At 42.2% G+C, this 19993-nt stretch overlaps 2 protein-coding genes across 2 annotated transcripts in view; one reads left to right on the forward strand and one right to left on the reverse strand.

Annotated features, from left to right (window-relative positions):
• Nucleotides 1–4727: 4727 nt before the first annotated feature.
• LOC310864468 (dehydrogenase/reductase SDR family member 13-like) lies at nt 4728–9069 on the reverse strand (the record flags this gene model as incomplete). Its single annotated transcript, XM_083773155.1, has 6 exons — nt 4728–4978; nt 5569–5895; nt 6046–6169; nt 6388–6506; nt 7985–8046; nt 9047–9069. The coding sequence occupies 6 exons, from the start codon at nt 9067–9069 to the stop codon at nt 4728–4730; spliced, it is 906 nt and encodes a 301-aa protein (XP_083629281.1).
• The window catches only part of brip1 (BRCA1 interacting helicase 1), a gene marked incomplete at its 3' end in the record, with an annotated part of 44797 nt that continues 33518 nt past the window's right edge, over nt 8715–19993 (forward strand). The window contains exons 1-7 of the mRNA XM_083773156.1: nt 8715–8969; nt 9311–9424; nt 9711–9822; nt 10407–10652; nt 10953–11101; nt 11980–12135; nt 18064–18357. Coding sequence (XP_083629282.1) covers nt 9317–9424; nt 9711–9822; nt 10407–10652; nt 10953–11101; nt 11980–12135; nt 18064–18357 — 1065 coding nt within the window. The 5' untranslated portion in view covers nt 8715–8969; nt 9311–9316. The remainder of the gene's footprint in view (nt 8970–9310; nt 9425–9710; nt 9823–10406; nt 10653–10952; nt 11102–11979; nt 12136–18063; nt 18358–19993) is intronic.

Raw genomic sequence — 19993 nt, forward strand, 5'->3', positions numbered from 1 at the left:
CTTATTGTTTGGTGGGGTTCTAGTGGGAGTTGATTGTAGGGTTTGTGTTTAAGGACCTTGTATGCACAAGCCAAGCAAAACGGAATGGGAAAACGGTGATTGTTACTGGTGAGTGTATTTCTAGTATTCATTCTGTACCCACCGTTGCAACATTACAACCATTTATATTTTAATTAATTAAGTAATTAATTTCACCTAAACATCATCATTGATGTTCATTGTTTAGTCTTGCAATGCCATTGGTCATGATATTTGCATATAAATATGCAAATATCAAGCCAAGCAAAACGGCTTGATACAGAGGCAGAAATTCACACAACTTCAAAATCTCTGGACTTTCTAACCTTGACCTTTAACCTTTAACCCTGAAAAAGTTAAGTAAAATTCCTGTAATATATATTTTTGCGATCATTAGAATGTCTAGAACATGTACATTTATTATTGTGAAAGATATCCCCCAAATGCAAATTATTTATTTATTATTATTTTAATTATTATTATAAATGTGCATAACATTTGCATAAAACTTTTTTTTTTTGTAACATCATTTCCTCTGCAAAGTCCTCCTAGTAGTGCTGTGCAAAGCAGTAGTAAGGTTGAAATCTCTTTTCTGCAAGTAGAAATATATCCGGGTCTTGCAGGGTTAATTCTAGGAAAGGGACTGCAGCCTTCTAATTCTAATTAAGGTATTTGTAACTACTGTTGATTGAAACTGTAGTTCATTGAACCATGTTATTGCATAACATTTGGAGGATGATTGCATTATCCATAATTATGGAATATTTTTCAAGCATTGGCCTTGAATCCCAAACTCTGGCATTGTGTGCTAACCTAATAGTTTTGCAACAGATTCCAGAGTACTTTGCATACTACTACTAACTTTGTTTGATTATGATATGAGGACAATGCATTTCTTCCAGGAAGTAACACAGGAATTGGAAAGACTACAGCAATAGAATTGGCTAGAGGAGCCAGAGTCATTCTATTCTGGCCTATTCCATAGCAGCAAACGGAGAGCTGACATAAAAAAGGTGAGAGAAATTAACCCATGGACATTTGGCTCCATCAGCTGTTGTTTAAAATCACACCTGTGTGAACTTAGCGGTGCAACAGTACTGTACTCTACTATACTGTACTTCTCGTATTGTACTGTACAAGCACCTGTGTGTGTGTAAGAGACGCTGTGCAACAGTACCATCCAGTGTTGCTGATGTGTTTCAGCTTTCCGTGCTAGGACAGACACAGGGACACGCATACATAGGGGGGGGGACACAGCTTGTAGATTTCAAATTTTTATTTCAAATTTAAACTATTTTAAAAGGTTTATCAAAATAGTAAAAATGGCAAATACGTTTAGGGATAAGGGGTGGCCCAGGATAGGGCCCCTAGTTTTTTGAGCGGTGCCTCCACTCCATTACGCAGCTATGTGTCCCCCTCCCTATGTATGCAAGATATACTCCTAAATGTATTTTCTATAACATTAACACAGCCCAGACCTGTTCCTTCTTATTCATGCACATACCATAATATTAGACAATCCAATAATCTCCATGCTCCCCTCAGCTGTATCACTCATAGCCAGTTCTCCATTAAACACAGAGGTTCTTTAGTCTGGAATACACACATACTTATTGCCAACTCCTCATCTTCACCATAGCATAGACCGTAATCTTCACTCAGTAACTTTAAACTTAAACTCTAAGTTTAAGTTAGGGAATAAGACCTGGTACTTAAGACACGCAAAATACAGCCCTTTAAGCCTCTCCACTTGCTTCTACCATATAATGTATATAACTACTTCTGCACATGCCCACATTCAATTTCACACTCTACTACTTTGTAGTTTGTTGTGTCTTATTGTTGTTTCCTTTCTCACCTGCACTTAATTGTGTGTCTTTAAATATTGTGCAAATTTTCTTTTAAAAAGAAAAGGAAAGTGGGAGCAATGAGGTGGTGTTCATGCAGTTGGATCTGGGGAGTATGAAGTCTGTTCGCTCCTTTGCTGAAACCTTCTTAAAGACTGCCCAGACTGGACCTGCTCATCAACAATGCAGGTGATAATGTTGGGAAAGGATATTTTAATAGCACAGGGAGAGATATGAATAATTACCAGGATTATAGTATCTCCAGCACAGCATGCAAGAAGTGTCTGGTTTACTAACCATTTCCAAACGGCATTTCATTTTACATACTCTGTGTGTGTTTTATTAACTGTTAATAGTCAAAAACGCAATGTTATACAAGTGTACCATTACAGACTCCAAATACAGTATAAGGAAGACGGTGGATTTGACCCCCTTTCCATTGGATCATGTCACATGACTTTACTTATTAGTTGTATTTATTTCATTTATCTATATGTTGGAAGGAGGTAGGGCCCCACACAATTATTTTGGTAAAGAATTACTTTATTGAATAAATAAACAACATTTCAATCTTGACAGGTCAGTATACAGATGCACACGTTTCATCACTTTTATCTAGTTCCCTCAGATTGAGTCCCTCCCCCCGTTATGTGCCACCCCCACAAAACACAGGTGAGTCCCATTACTCCTGAGGAGCTAGAATTGTGACAGAGTATACAAAAATATACTTATATATACCATTTACATAGAATACATCATATTAAAAACATTACTTACATTTTTTCTCTCTAGTTGAGACTCCAGTACCACATTATCTCATGAGTGTGTACAGAATAACTAAGGGTCCATTTGGATATAGGAGGGTTCATATAGGTCCCTCTAGTGGTGACTCAGGTGGTGATAGCAGATACTAGGAAGCAACTCACTTGGGTACTTTTTCCATAATATAGGAGCATAGAATTTTATTTTTCTCAGAGGCTCTTTTCAAGATTCACTGTTACTGAATACCTCTTTGGAGGGTACAGCTTACATTAAATAGAATGAGGGAATAAGGCATGGGCTAGAAGCTACAGAGAATGTCTCATTTCATTTTCTTGATTCAGACCTTTTGGAGACATAGTTTGTAGTGTATGTATATAATAACTTTCACGTTTAAGTAGGAGGTTGTCTACATTGCCCCCCATTCGTGGAGTCTTGACAGTTCTATTCCAATATACCTCAGGGAGGAGACATTGTGCTGTGTTATCTATATGTTCCCATCTGTTGCTGGTGTTTATTTCATTTTCATATCTTTGAATGGACATGCAGCTGCACAAAACATTAAGGGGGCTGGCCATTCTTCCATCCCCCAAATATTAGGGTTAGGCTTAGTTATAAATTAATGCACGGACCAGTAGTACTTTGGAACAATGGGCCGTCTGACTAATGGCATGTGATACTATTAAGTCTGGGCAAAACAAGTTTTTCAGTGTCAATGCACATTGACAGTTAATTTGACACAATTGTATAAAACATTGGGATAAAAACTTTTACATTAAAATATACAATGGACAACACAAGATCCCTCAACTCATACAACAGGAGCTTTCTGTTGCTTCACAAGTTACAAGCAGGCATGTAGCATACACAAAGTTACTCTGTTAGTGCAAATCACTATCAGTAAACTCATATCCATATTTCACTCTGATGTCTTGCGGGAGGGGGCACACCAGTATGTGCTGTTTCATTTGTTGACAAATACGCTGTTCAGGTGGTATGTGACTCCACCTCCCCATTTCCACACGCAGTCTATGAGAGGCCAACCGAAACCATGTAAAGGTTATCCTCAAATAGTCCTCAATGTAAGGTGTACTGCCTGGTGCTGGTATAGAATGGATTGCAATTCATGAATCATGTCCCTTCAGGTCACTCTCAATATGATCTTGTTTCTCCATTATCTCAGATAAATGAGAAAACATTACTTGGATGGAGAACAAGCCAGGGTGCAATCTGTCTAGCCGGTGTGTACATGGTCCGCATTCTACTCTGTGGTATAGCTTGCCTGACTAGTTTTCCCAGTTTAGTAGGGCTCTGTTGGACTGTTCACTTTGCGAAGTGGCAGTGCACATCTTCCGTGTGAATTTATCACCGACCCTGCTTCTCTTCTCCTCCTCCTCCAGTGTTCCGGGTCCCGAGTTGAGTTAGAGCCTACGTGTACACCCATTTCCTCCACTCCTTGTTAACTTACTGTTAATGAACTTGCCTGGGTGGGCTTTAACTCTTTATTTGCCTCCTATTGCTGTGCACTTGGGTCACACACACCATTCATAAGAAAATGTGTATTGCCAAATACAGTCCGACTCCTTTAATTTCTGTTTTCGGAATCACTAGGGTCAAATAATGCTGGCATAGTGTCTTTGGGGCTGTTTTGAGTTGGCATAGCCATTTTCATTAATTTACCACTCAAATGGTCTGAGTAAAGGGGATGGGACACTTCCTGGCAAGTATATTTTCTTTTTTTATAACCCATTTCTTTCACCCAGAGTCAATTGTCTAATGTAATCCTGGGCGCTGCGCACCCTCTGCCAACCTGGGGAGAGCTACGGACTGACTTCATGCTTCCTTCAATGCATGAGGAGTCCAAGCCACTTCTTTTCACCTGACAGGTAAAACCATATGCCGAAGCGCATATCTAACACCATGCCAAAAATCTAAAGTTACCAAGTGCACAACTTGCACTTGGTACCAAGTGACCATGTAGCAAACATGTGTAAAACATGTTTACTCTAATGGCCAAATACATATAATTTTGCGGGTCCTTGACATGAAAAAGCTTTTAGATTTGTATTGTAGAATTGCCTCGGGTCAATAACTGGAAAATGTTTACACTAGTCCACACAGTCTCTCACTTACATCCCACAGTTTCTTAGCCACAGCATCATCCTTAGCTTTAGGATAAACATCTTCGACTGCACAGTCATTAAAGTAGCATCCGCTGAGATGTTCGATACCCTCCTGGAGTGCACAGTGCAGGGTGGTCTGCGTACCCTGAAGAGGGGTCTTTGAGAAAAGCATGAGGTTCATAAATATTGCAAATGCACTGGAGTGGCGGCCAATCTCAGTTTTGATTGTACCTAAAAGAGAAAGAAAGCTATGTTAATAACCAACTCTGATTTGATGTGGTTTCTTGTAGTCTTTTAAGCGCTATTAGTCGTTATGCCGGGTGTAGGACAGACTTGCTCAGGGTTGGTAGTAGGAGATGGTTTTGTGGAGTGGTTTGGTCCTGATTGAACAAAGCATGTGTGATAGGAGGTTGGCAATGAAAGATGACCCTACACAGTACACACCAAAACCCATTTATCTTGACATCTAGGCTGGGTTGTACTGGTGTTACGTAGTCAGCCCTTGAAAGCAACGTCAACACACATATGCTCACCTACGGCAGATGGCATAACCATAAGGTAAAGTAACATATCCTGTGAAAATAAATCTTGTTGTGGACCTTAGAGGTCAACTTTCTCAGCCATGAAAAAAAGGAAATTGTACAGAGGACATGATTTTAGGATGACTGTCTGTCATAATGCACCTGAGTTAAAACATATTTACCAGGCATATAATGTTGGGAATGGAAATATCACAAATTCATGTAATACATAACTTGTTAAGTATTACATTATCCTAACCTAAGCTCATAATGTCATGTCTAGAAGAATACTGAATGTACCTGGGTGGAGGCTGAAGCAGGTGACCTCTGTGCCATGCAATCTGTTAGCCAGCTCACGGGTGAAGAGGACATTAAACAGCTTGCTGTCGCAGTACATCTGCAACAATGCTATCGAAGTACCTCCTGCACCAAGATCCTTGTGAGTGTTTAGATAAGTGAAATCAATCTTGCCCTGTTTGTAACCTACAGACGCCACATTGACCACCCGACTGGGACCACACTCCTTCAGTCTCTCCAGTAGCAGGTTGGTGAGCAGGAAGGGACCGATGTGGTTGACACCCAGGATCATCCCCAGGCCATCCTCTGTTTTACCCTGCATGAAGATCCCTATAGTAGATACAAAACTAATAAATAACAAACAAAAATATATATCATCGATGGATATGACATAATTTCCAGATTCAGCAGCAGTCAATATAAGCCATCATGTCTTTAGGACGTTATCAAAGATTGTTTATGTTGATTGCATAATATGACCTGCATTGTTAATGAGCAGGTCCAGCCTGGGCTCAGTCTTCAGGAAGGTTTCAGCAAAGGAGCGAACGGACTTCAGACTCCCCAGATCCAAGTGCATGAACACCACCTCATTGCTCCCACTCTCCTGCAGGAGACCATCTTTTATTACAAGGTGGCACATAGGCTAAAGACATTTTAATCCCATTAGCTTTAGGATTTCTTTTTTTAAATAGACATGGAGACCATAGAGTAAAACTGGACACACTGCACAACTGCTTCCATTATTTGGCCAAAAATCATTTTAGTCCATTTAGTGTCTGCCTGTCTGGGTTATTTTTAACATTTTCAATTATTTTTATTTACCTTTTTTATGTCAGCAAGAGCAGCTTCAGCTCTCTGTTTACTGCGACAGGCCAGAATGACCCTGGCTCCTCTCTTTGCCAGTTCTATGGCTGTAGTCTTCCCAATTCCAGTGTTGCTCCCTTAATCAACCAACATTCGTTTCTTAGAAAATGTCTGCATCATTGATAGAGCAATAATACCAATCATAGTCATGTTTCTTTCAGCATAAATTATATTATTATTATTGTATTATTATACTGCAGATTGCAGAAACTGAATATGTCAGTGTTTCTTTTTCAACCAAGGTTCATGTTTTAGGTTGTTATTCGTGAAAGTAAAAGATGAGTGTTAGCAGCATTTGCTGCTTTCTTTCAGTTTAGGGATTTTAGCTGGTTTTGTTTTTTGTTTTAAATTTTTTTTATAGCAATTTCTTTCTTTTTTTTTATTATTTACTATAGGCCTACTAGACCCCAAGAAATTACATCTGGCCACAAAAGATAACAGGATCTACTGAACGTGAAGGTAGCCTACTGGGGCCCAGGCCGTAGCGTAACGGTCTGGGCACCGGACTGGTAATCCAGTCGCAGTGTGCCGCGGGTTCGACTCCCGGACCCGACACGGCCCCTACTGCATGTCATCCCCCCATCTCTCTCCCGTTTCCTGTCAGCCTACTGTCTGTCCCTTCAAAAATCAATAAAAGGTGTAAGCCGCAAAAAAATATCTTAAAAAAAAAAAAAAACGTAGCCTACTGGGGGGAAGCCACGCTGTGTCATAGGCTTGACAAGTCATGACAAGAAGATCCCGTGATCTTTTGTGGTCAGATGTAATCTCTTGGGGTGGACTATAGTAAATAAATAAAAAAATGCTATAAAATGTTGTAATAAAAATTATAAAATACATATTTAGCCCCATGCTCGAGCCCCATGCCCCCTGTCAAAAACAGCTAAAATCCCTAAAACTAAAGAAAGCAGCTAGCAAATGAAAATAAATAAATAACACATATGAATAAAAAAAAACATGAATTGGTCGTTGTCCTGTGGTGTATTAGCACTGCTTTCAAAATAGACCACCTGGGGCGTTGGCCTTCCTGTTTGACTGATAAGTGACAGAGACATTCTTTGGCTATACAGTTTGTAGTTTGTAGAGGCTACATACACTCTATGCATTTTATCACACACACACACACACACACACACACACACACACACACACACACACACACACACACACACACACACACAAGGACACCCACTGCATGTTATAGATAGATGTATAAAGAGACACAGAAGACACAGAAGAGTTGGGGTGAGATTTGTTCTGTTTGAAGGCCTCAAAATGCTGTAACTGTATGGAATTGGAACGGATTCTTGTAACCTGATGTAACTATATGGAAGATCATAAGATGCCTTGAATAAATGATGGACTTTGCCTGGGATTTCTCAAACTCATTTCGTGCTACATTAGGAAAATAAGGAAATAATCCACGGACCCCTGTAAATCCTTTAAGGAAATCAAATAAAAACGATCTTGCACAAAAACGAATTTCACCAACACCTGTAAACCTGTGCGCGCGACAATGAAGTTGATTCTGAGAATGAAACAGACAAGGTTAACTCACCAGTAACAATCACCGTTTTCCCGTGGAGTTTTTTGTTGCTTTTGCATGTAGGCGCTTTGATTCTATAATAAATAAAAATTATCACATAAGCCACCAACAACAGCCCAGCAGCAGCAATTACAAGGCCAGGGGTATCCATTTGGCTATAACAACTGGTAGCAAGCAAGCACACCTGTTTACTTCCACTGTCCCACCGTCCTCTGTCTACTATAGTAAAAAATAATCTGATTATTTTTTAGATAATATCTAAAAAAAATGACGCATATATTATATGCGTCACCGCGTCATTCAAAACCTCTGGCTAGTCAATGAAGGTCTGAACTCTGGAGGACTAACAGTTCCAGGATACTTATTTTGCATCTTTGTGGCATTGCTGCCACCTACTGGAGTTTATTTTGGGCTCTTGAACAAAACACGAACTTCCATAATGCCACGAAAACCTCTGAAAACCATCTTGCCTGATTTAGACTTATATAGGCTATGCTCTGTCAAGTAACACATGTTCAAATCTTCTGTGAAAACTATTCCCCAACCACTTTTATCCTATTTTGGTCCCGGACCACAGTTTGAGAATCACTGGTCCTTGACCATGTCACAACAGTCACATGCCCGAGCGGAACCAATCAGGTTCAGTACTTGGTTATGACAACATCTTCTGCTGTGATGCTATTGGTTAGAAATCATCACTGTGTGCCCGACCATGCCCGGGCGCGAAACAGGCAGGCAGCCTAGTGATAGATGTAAACAGTATCGTTGTCCGTAGTTATAAGGATATTATTTAAACTTATAACATAAACAGACTGCATAATTATGGACTCTAGCCGATGAAAGCGTCCTCGAGCTCAGTTGTAATTTGTTAGCTTGTTGTTATCGCCCACGGTGCAGGGTGCTCACTGCTGTGTAGCCTCTAAGGTTGTAGCCTGTAACAGCACTGCCGTTAAGGTTAGCAGTAGCTAACGCTAGCTAGTCAGCTGGTTCCAATCAGGTTGGTTCAAGTTATTGAACTGTTGTCCAGACTGCTATTATAATGACAGTTTAACGAAGCCGTGCTGCTAAAGTTACCGCATAAGGATGACAGTTACCATTATACCATAGCTGTCGGTTACACAATAAAAATCGAGTGTTCAGTTCAGAGCTGAGGGTGTATTGAATAGAAGTCGAACTGTGTAACTGTGTAGAAATGGAACCAAATGACAGGTCCATTTGGCCCCTGTTCATTTCTACACTCTAGTTACATGTAAACAAGGTCCATTTATACACAATATAGTAGACTGTTTTTGTGCCTAACTTGAATGAATAATCAGTGTTGAATTTCTGATTTGTCAGAGACGGATGAACATGACTTCTTCTTCGCCCGCCGCCGTGGAATACACCATTGGAGGAGTCAGAATCAATTTCCCATGCAAAGCCTATCCATCCCAGCTGGCCATGATGAATTCAGTGAGCAATAAGCACCCTCACAATTTATAGCATGTCAAACTTCAAATGACCATAAGTGCATTTGATTAAGCATTATCTGTCATACTCCATCCTCCATCCATCAAAAATAAGTAATGTAAATAAGTAAGAAGTGCCAGTAACTAAATAAATTAACCACAGATACGTTTGTTACTGGGGCTCTCAAATATGGCCTTGCATGTACTCTCCATTGGGCTTTAAATTGACAATGTATTGCATTGTTGCCCCTAACACTGAATGCAATTATGATTGTTTCTTTGTATTGCAGATAGTAAGAGGTCTGAATCATGGCCAACACTGTCTACTAGAGAGTCCTACAGGAAGTGGAAAGAGCCTGGCCCTGCTCTGCTCTGCTCTGGCCTGGCAGCAAGCACATTCTGGTAGGACTGCTCTTTATTAGTGTGGTTGCCTTAAGGTATTATTAATACTCATGATCAGAGGATACATCAGGTGTGTGGGATTAGTTTCAATAGGGTTGTGACTGCACTTTTATTCAATGTATTTTCAAATGCTAAATAATTAACAAAACTCAAATTCTTGCCCACAGGTTAAAATGAAAATAGGCTAAAAGTAATAGGACAACCAGACTATAGTAATTGCCCAACTTTATTATGTATTTATAGTGTATAAACATTATTCCGCCCCATGTTGACGTCATGTATGTCAATACGTCATCATCATACATCAGCAATCACACTTGCAATTTTACAGAATTGTGTAAAAACCCCTTCATTAACATACTCTGGCAATAAATGGTTACTGTTTCACATGAAATCAAGTTTGTAACGGAATTGGTCCTACTTACTTTCTGAAATCAGCAAGATTTCAGATTTTGTGAACATTTCAGTCGCAACAGGGAATTTCTTTTTCACATAAAAAAAAAAGAAAAAGATTTGTCTATGGAATAATATGATGTGTGGTATGTTGTTTGTCATGGCCATGACCCTGTGTCATGTCTTTACAGTCAAATCTGAGCAAGGAGCAACCTCCCAGGATTGCAAAAGTCCTTCTGAGGGCAAGACGCATACAGATGATAACAGTAAGACTCCAGATGTCACCACCCCGTGCCAGTGTGCCTGCCACGACAGGACTGTCTGTGCCCCTACACCCACACTAAATGTTGTGGACTTAACAAAGTCACCAGACAAAGTGCACTTAACAAAGTCACCAGACAAAGTGGAACAGCTGCTACCTTCAGCCTCTGAAACTGGTAAATATCTTTGACTAACCATTCTAACAATATGACTAACCATTAACAATTTGACCATTTAACGATTTGAACCATTCTAACGATTTGATTAACCATTCTAACAACCTTTCATTGTTCATGCAGAAGGACATTTCAGAGAGGGAATATATGTGTTTTTGTGAAGCTTTTTTCTTATTAAAACAAAACAAAGCATTACTAAAACAATGCTTTGGACTTGAAAAGCATCCTGGCCTACATTCACTACTACCTCTAGTGACCCTAGTAACAGAATATTGTTTAAATGCTACCTCTGTATTTCAGTGTCCCCACCAGAAGATTTTAAGTTGAAGAAAGAGTCATTGGCTTCCCGTCTGTCTGAAAAGATGCATACCTCCCCCAACTCTGACCATGAGACAGATGACTTTCAGCCGGAAAGGAAGCGCATTCGCACTCCTGCCGTTGAGGACAAGGTAGCCAAATGTGAAGTTGTGCCCTGTCTCACTCTCTCCTCTTCCCCCCTCCCCTCCCCTGCCCATGACAATAAGTCCACTTTGTGTCCACCAGGGCAGGATACAACTTTTATTGATTGATTGAAGTATTTATTTACAGTTTGCACAATTACAGTACATTTCAAGCACAACTCAATACAAAAACTGTTAACTGTGAGTGGACGACCCAATAAAGCATTACACTTGAGGGCCCACCTTGTTCAATTCATCAAAATTATTTATCTATTATAGATAAATGTATAGACTATACATTTCTATGGTCTTGAGTCTTGACCAGCAGCTACATTTGGACATTTTGTTGGTTCCAGTTGGTATGGTACTACATTACATTGACACAGAGACCTATTCATAATATTTTTAAATCCGGCATAATTATGTGTGTCATCCTCTCCTACCCATCTTTCTTCACAATATTGTCTGGAAAAGCAGAAGTGTCTTCCAAATGCTACTGGACATCTAAATTACGGTTGGCTTGTTAGGGGTGGGTGATATCGTAATAAATATCATTGATGTGATACAAGTATTTTGGTCTAAAATAAATAGTCTATTACTCCTTTTTCTTTTAGTTTTAGTTACATTGTAGGTGGTTGTACTGTTGAATAACTTGAAAAATAGCCATAAGAAACGCATGACAAATATCGTGATAATATTGTGTACCGTGATACTGCTTGAAAAAATATTGTGATATTATATTTTTCCATATCGCCCACAGCTATGGCTTGGCTAGTATCAGCCCAAGTGGCTTGTTGCGGAGTCACAGCCGCAATCAACGTGTGTGCTTTTCCTGACCATTTTAAGATTTAACCTTTTGGTTTGTACCGTCATGTTTTGTCCCGCAGAGTTGTAAAAGGAGGTGTGGGGACCGGGGGGTGATCTTCATAGATGATGAGGAGGATGATGAGTTGGACATTGGCCCTCGGCCGCCGGGGCCACCAAATTGGACCATGAAGCTGAGTAGCCAGGCCCAGGCTTTGGAGAAGACCTCACAGTGCTGTGTGAGTACACTTCAGAGAACCCATATGGACAGCTTGTGTTTTAGAATAAAAAATGTAAGCTTAATATTTAAAATATTGTCACCCTTTACTAGTACCACTAGGTGGCAGTACACTCCACACAATTGACAAGCTAAATTCATTTGAAATGTTGCCAAAAGAATAGAAGAGATTTAACTTCAATTCAGTATTAGTACAGTAGATTTATATATATATATATATTTATTTGTAGTATTTATTTGAGCATCAAGTCAATTGTTCATGCTTAAATAAATACATAATTGAAAAACTAGTATTGGAAAGGAAGAATTTCTTTATTTTAATTGTAATACCAAGAGGATTTATAAAGGGCAACTCGCAATACAATAGATGGTCACAGCCAACTCAAAGGTGGCTACCGGTATGTCACTTGTTGAGCCAGAGTTTACCAGATGAAATGTCAGTATTTCCTCCAGCGCTTTACTTTTCGTTCCAAACTGAGCAAAGGAAGCAGTTCATCATCACAGCTCCCAGTCAAGTCCGTGTCAGGTGGCTGGATGGCGGTACATGGTACAGTCCAGCTTGTTGAAGGTCACGGTGGCACAAACCTTGAATGGCTCAGGAGGGATGGGGAGCGCTCATGATTGGTCACTGATTGGAGATGATATATTTCTATTCCAGATTCCGTCTTAGGCTATTATGTAATCATTTATTACATAACATATTTTCGTTTATGTTGTACAGTACACCGAAAATAGCAGACCTATAAGCTCACAGCGCGCGTGGTGAGATTCATACAGTTCATACAGAGAAGTATAAATCAGGCTTTGGTGGCAAGACCGGTTTATGACAACATGACCAAATGCTGTTCCTGAGGTATGGGGCGGGTTATTTAACGGGGCTGTTTCCAGGTAGCTCAGTCGGTAGAGCACTCGCCTTGCGACCGCAATGTCATGGATTCGAACCCCGGGCACTGCCAACTCACGGCTTGATGTCGTACAGTAAGTACTGAGAGCTGATGGTAGGTGTTGCGCTCCACCTCAGCAATCTATCTCTGTACCCTGGCTGATACTGACAATATTAAGCCTCTCTGACTTACTTATAACGGGGGAAAACTCGTAGAACCAAACCAAAGTACCCCTGAAATTAGAGTCCCCAATACTTTGAGGTGAAATTATTATGTATTTATTTTCTAGTAGGGGATAAAACATTGTGCTATATGTTTGATTGTCTCAAAGCCTGGAAATGTACTGTGTATATAAGATTTCTTTGAGACACTACTGCGAGTGTTAAAGGTTCACATTAGGAATCCCATTAATCTGAAGGTAATGGCAAACGGAAGAAAACACCTCTTAATTACATTGGTGGTCAAGAGTGTGGATGAATAATCCATGTTACTGCATTCACCCCACGTCCCACAGACCCGACCCGGGGTTACTTATAATCATTACACAAGCTCAAGAGTGAATGCTTGTTCTTGTATAGAGATCCACACAACAGAGTAAACTCCCAGAGCCGCGCATCCAATACTGCCACAGGTGTGTGGCTTGGATTTGGACCGGCGGATGGCGGGAGGTGGAAAAAGAGGAGGAGGGAAAGCGAAGAGTCGAAAGAGCGCGGCCGTCTCTGGTTTCCCCGCAGCTACCTGACCCTGGCTCTTTTGTCCCATGAGCGCTGACTGACGGCCTGAATGGGGCCCTTTGAAGCAAGCTCCAGTTTTAATTAAGAGGGTTTGCCTCGCTTGGGCCGATGATCTGTGAAAGCCACGGGGATAAATATTGAATGGGGTTCACCCGCTGGTTAGTGCGCCCCAGGGATAAACAGGTGCGTCGGAGGGCGGATATTCGCCGAGGGCCCCTACCCACACGGTGTGCCCATGCACGGAGGAATAGGAGGGAGTTAGGTGTCCCATGTCTTCCGAGGTATTGGGTATTGGAGCCCACCCTTATTGGAATGCATTCCAAGCCTTCGAAGGCCGAGGAATGAGGAGCAAATTGGCGTCCAGCGAGAGGCGCCAGTGACACAGAGCCGGCCCACAGCCTTGCGGCCCCTCAACGCCCTTTGACTGGCCCCCCGGAGTGTGAGATTTCCATCTCTCAGGTGTTGGCAGTGCGATATAGCAACAGCAGCAGCAGAGAGGCCTGGGTATCATTACCTGTGAATACTCTGAGGTATTCAGTGACACCAATGAACTTAGCCCCAATCCCACCTAGTACCCCTATTTGAAAACGCCACGTTGAATTGAGAGTGTCCGTACATAGATTATTAGCCAGGTACACACCTGGTAACCTGACAAGAGAGGTGTACTGTTTCAAAATGCTGAGTGTTAATAAGATCAATTCTCTCAGGTCCCATATAGTGTGACAGAGAAAGTGGAGCTTTTTCTTCAGTGGCGTCACCCAAGAACCAACACCAGTGGAATTGTCCGGTGCTGAATGAGTCGGTGTGTGCTTGCTGCTAGCAGAGATGGTGCCCTATTTGCCCCTTTCGACAGTTATCTACATTCCTTTCCAGGGGGTGTCTGCTCTCGGCTGTGGGGCCAAGCTTGAAACCTTGTCGTACTGGCATCTCGGTAGGCAGGCGCGTAAAAAGATACCCTTGTGTCAGCTGTTTCCTGCTGCTGCCTCTTGACAAGGGCCTCTATTCATCAACGGCCCCCTTTTCCCGCACCCCTGCCTGCCCCTCCTCCTCCCACCTGCCGATGAATAAGTAATTATTGGCCATCTTGGGGCAGGATATTTGGATGGCTCTATTTAATGTGGCAGTAGCAGGTAAGGTGATCAGACCCGGGGCCCGGGCTGTAGAGCGTAACTGTTCCAGAAGAGAAAGGTAACTCGAGCCGGTGTTGGGGCCCCGCGGCACCTCTGTTTATTTTTCACATGGGCTCAGAGCTCCTTATCCCTCTTAACTCTGAGGGACAGCTCTCTAAGGGCTCTCTTTGGCCTCCACTCCATCACACATTGTAATATTTGATGGGCAAACATGCCTGGAGAGGGTGAGTCGGCGGGTAACGTGACCCCCTCATCTCTCGTCAGAAGTGCTGGCTTCAGATCGCCAGCGTAAAGTTGTAATGCACGGCATCACATAGCATTCATTTTTACATGTAACCTTACCGGTTGGACGTGGCAGACTGTATAATTCACTGGGAAGGAATGGGTTTGCTACATTTGGAATTTCTGTTTTGTCCAAATTGCCTGATGTAGCAAAATAAATGAAGAAGAAATCTGACAACTTATTTTTCCCTTCTTTCTTTCTAAAAGACAATATACCACTCAAGGACTTTGGTTCATTCAAAAGTTGGCTTCCTCATTTGATGTAATTACCTGTCCCATAGAGCAAAGTATGTTAATCACCTCTGCCAAGTACAGTAGGTAATGCTTTCGCCACTGGTCATTCAATTGGGAATTGATTTGCACACAATCTGGGCAGAGGATGGACTGAAACCTTTGAAGTGGGTGTGGCCGACTACAAAACGATGTTTAAGTTCTGAACGGATTCGCGTAATGCCACTCGAGGAAAGATATGTCATTGGGAAAAGACCTCACTGGCAAGTGGCAACACCCCCTTCCAGGTGTCTCCAAAAGGCATCCTTCCTTGTGGGGTCACTCTCATCAGACTTGGCTCGGAGCCACCAGCTAGTCTTGGGCAGTGTTGAAATTCCCTATCAGACTTTAATGCTTCAAAACAAAAGACGATTCCAACAAAAATAGCTGAAGAGATACAGGTTCGGTTGCAACAACCCCTAAGTGGCACTATTTTTACACAATAGGTATTTGTTATCAAAAAAAATTACTTCATTTTGAATGATAAATTTGCAAGCCTATACGTTTCACATAGTACATTCAATGAATCATGAGTGTAATACTCATCCCTGTCTTATTGTTCCCAAAAGAATATTCTTGGAATCTGGACGCAGTTCATTCCACTACAAAGCTCCATCTGACTGGAACAACCTTCCGCTTTCACTCGGATCAATTACCGCTCTTGGCCGCTTCAGGACTTCCCTGTATTCACATCTCCAAACAACCTGTTCATGCTTTTAATACTGCTTGCACACATGTTTACTTCTAACTTTGATACAGGTAATAGTACTGTTTTCTCCATTATTTCCATATGTACATGAGTCGGGGGGGCTGTGGGTGTGAGAAGCTGGAGCAAGCTAACTGTACATGTATGTGTATCAGTGTATGTCTTGTGTATTTGTACTGTATGTCATGTTGCACCTACAGTATGTGTCTTTAGTACTGTGTACTTGCACTGCTGTATTGTTGTAGTTGTATGTACTGTATAGGACCCACTCTTTTTTGTTTGTTTTAGAGGACCCCCTCTAAAACGAGATGCTGCATCTCAAGGGGCCATCCTCCCAATACAATTCTGACATTCGGACCATTCTGAGTCAATTTTCTTTTTGTATTTTCAAACTTGAGGTTTTCTCACCTCATCAAAGCATTACAAGCCACATTATATATTCATTATACTGTATATAGTAACATGCACAACCGGAAACCATGGGCTTCACAGTGAATTGCAGGTTGACCCTGGAGGCTCATAGATGGAGCTCTTCCACTCAAAGCTCTTCCACTCAAAGTCAGATGCTTGAATGGAATCCAAAAATGTCTTGTCTCCCAAAAATCATCTTAAGTACCGACCAGTAGATGGTCGCCTTTAAAATTAAGGGCTGAATGGGTGTAGCACACGGTGAGGTGGTAGAAAAAAATCTAAGGTGCTTGCCCTGCTGCCCCACCTGGTTTATCTGCGCCTAGCGTTTAAAATCCATAGGTCCGTAGTTTTCAATAAAGTTTGGTTTTAATCCACTCTGTCTCTGAATCTTTCCGCCATCTTGGATCTGTCCTCAAATCTCCCCAAATGAGTGCAACTGGCTGCGTAACCCTGTCTGCGCAGTTGCAATCGTCAAGGAAAGATCCATGATGGAGGAAAGATTCAGAGGCGGAGTGGATTAAATTGCTATTGGAATTCTATCTCCAATAGCAATCACTGGAATTAACCACTTAAACCCTGTATACTTCATTGTACGTCAAATAGCCAAAATTATGGCATATTGCCTTGTAACACATTGTGAGCTTGTAGATCTTCTATTTTCACGGACTGTTTGCCTATTATTGTCTATTATGACATGCCCAGAATAAGGGATGCTAGGCTTCAGGTGGTAATGTAGTCCGGCTTTCTGAGAGCAATTACTGAAAATGACAATTTTGTAAACCGGTAATTTATTTAGACTGTATAAAACATTAGTACTGGACAAGAGTGTCAAAATGTTGGAACTGGGAAATCGGTGTTTGGATGATGCATGATTAGAGCCTTTGAGAGAGTCGGAAAGTAGGCCACTTAGAAGAGCTCATCACCTGAGCAGGATCGGTTTCATAAGCGTTGTCGGCTACACTTCGCCTGTGTGCCGCAGAGAAAGACTCCACCACATGTCACTGGACAGCCAATTATGAAGCAGCTAGATTTTCTCAGCCCACGACAATGGCGGCCTATCATCTTTCGGGCCCAGAAAAGGTCATCTGACACAGACTGACAGCACTGCCTATGTATGGATACAAATTCTTTATGCTCCTCCGTATGTTTTTCAATGGAGTATACAAGACAGTCTGTCAGATGGTCCTTTCAGGTGGGGATAATAGTGATGACTTGATCTTTTTTTTTTGTACCGCAGTACACCAAATTGACTGAACTGAGTTTAGACTATTTGGCTGGGCTCTAAACAATATTCCTTTTAATATCACTATGGTTTCGTTAGCCAGAATAGCCACCGATGGCAGAAATCCTGTATGTCAGTTATTCACTTCAGTTCATGTGAGAAGTTGGTACCCATTTCTAAAGGCTGTGGCTACTATAAAATGTGTCGCACAATCGTGGTAATTGACGAAATGTATATATTTATATTGTTGAGTATTAATTAACTTTCTTTGTATCCTTTTATCCATCCAGACACCTGTGCCATGTTCCCTGTGTCCGTGTTCTATGGCCAAAGCCAGCACAAAGGCCACAGAGGGCAAACCCTCCAAGGACGGCAAAGACGGCAAGAAGAACATCCCCAAGATATTCTTTGGCACGCGCACTCACAAACAGATCACGCAGGTCACCCACGAGCTGAAGCGTACGATCTACTCCGGCGTTCCCATGACCATCCTGTCCAGCAGAAACCAGACGTGTGTCAACGACGGGGTGCGGCACCACACCAATCGCAATGAACGCTGCAAGGAGCTGCTGGAAGGCAAGGATGTGAGTATGGAGACACGTGCACTAGTGCACACACTGACTGTCCCTCTGCCTCATTTAGATACAGTAGGACAGAGCCGAGAGGCAGCAAAGTGAGGGCGGAGAGCGGCACACACATGCAGCACAGGTTGGCAAACTTGGCATCAGGCTGGAATTGATCACAGGACTTTACGATCATATGGCCGGTGCACATCTGATCAGCTCTTGGTGCTACCCAGGCACACTATTAAGCCTCATCTCATCCTTCACAACAACTTCTGTGTGTGTGTGTTTTCAATATTCTTTTATAGATTTTCTTTTCTATAACAGTACATGACACCACATTCATCATAAAAAATTACACACATTGCATTACATTCACCCATTCACACACACATTCATACACCGAAGGGGGAGGAAACCAATGCAAGGCACCACCATGCATATCGGGAGAAAGTAGGGGTTCAGAGTCTTGCCCAAGGACACTTCGACACCAATTCTGGGGGAGCCCAGAATCGAACTGGGAACCTTGCGGTTCCCGTCTACCCCTGAGCCACTGCCGCCCTTTTAACTTAAAAATGGCTATCCTGGGCATGAATTGGAGTGATTTGACCTGGGCGTGACCCCAATCCAGTACTATTCACCTGCCGTTTTCTTAGTCTTAACACTGTACGTTCATTTGAATAGAAAGGAATCTCAATCTGCAGGTTAGTTACATGCCAAATTGCTCAGCCCCACCCCTCACAACATACATCCACACACAAACACAAAGCTCTGGGGAACCCCAGGGTATATGACTGTGCTAATCCTATAAACCTCACCCCTATCTCTGAGTTTTAGAAAGACCCTGTAATACAAACCCACAGTTAACGACTGTGGGCAGACAAAAAGCTTCCAAACTGTAGCCTCAGAGCACCAATTATGCCGCCACTGTATCCCCAGTCGAACCAACAGGCTCTTTTTGACGCAGTAAAATGTCAAGAGTCATAGAAACAAGCTTTATTTAGAAACGTAAGACTCTTGAGTGGCTTGCGTAACCGCCCCGGCTGTCCAAAAGGTGAGACGCAGACTCGAAGAGTGTCCCGGGGACAATAACTATGTCAGCAGAGGTGTCTATACCTCCTATTGCCACCGTCCCACTTCAGGTCGCAGTTATGAAAGAGCTGTCCCAGTCATAACCCCGCGCCAGAGACTCGGGCGTCAGCAATGTTGTGCGCCTTCGTCACTTAAGGGCCCGTCTCCTGGCGGCACGCATCAGGTTTCCACACTGTACAGACACACAAAGGCTCACACACGTAGAGACACACAGGCTTTGACTAATAATGTTTTCGCTCATTCTCCAAGTCAAAGCCCTCAGTTTGACCACGGGGCTAAGCTGTCTCTGTGCTCATAGAAGTGGCTGCATGGCAGTTAATCCTTCACGGTCCCCTTTCACTTGAACTGATGGCTTCGGTGTCAGTGAAGTGTCTGAGCAGTATTTATCTCCAACGCATCACTGTGCGAGACGAGACACCGTTAAGACACGCCCTTTGACACCATCGTCGCAGACTGAGTGAGAAGAGGTGATTGCACGCACAGGTTACCGAGTACAGTGGTTTGTGTGTGTGTGTGTGTGTGTGTGTGTGTGTGTGTGTGAGAGACTGGCTGTCCATTACCTCGA

This window comes from Protomyctophum parallelum, assembly GCF_964188405.1.
Source record: "Protomyctophum parallelum genome assembly, chromosome: 9".
Classification (NCBI taxonomy): Eukaryota; Metazoa; Chordata; class Actinopteri; order Myctophiformes; family Myctophidae; genus Protomyctophum; species Protomyctophum parallelum.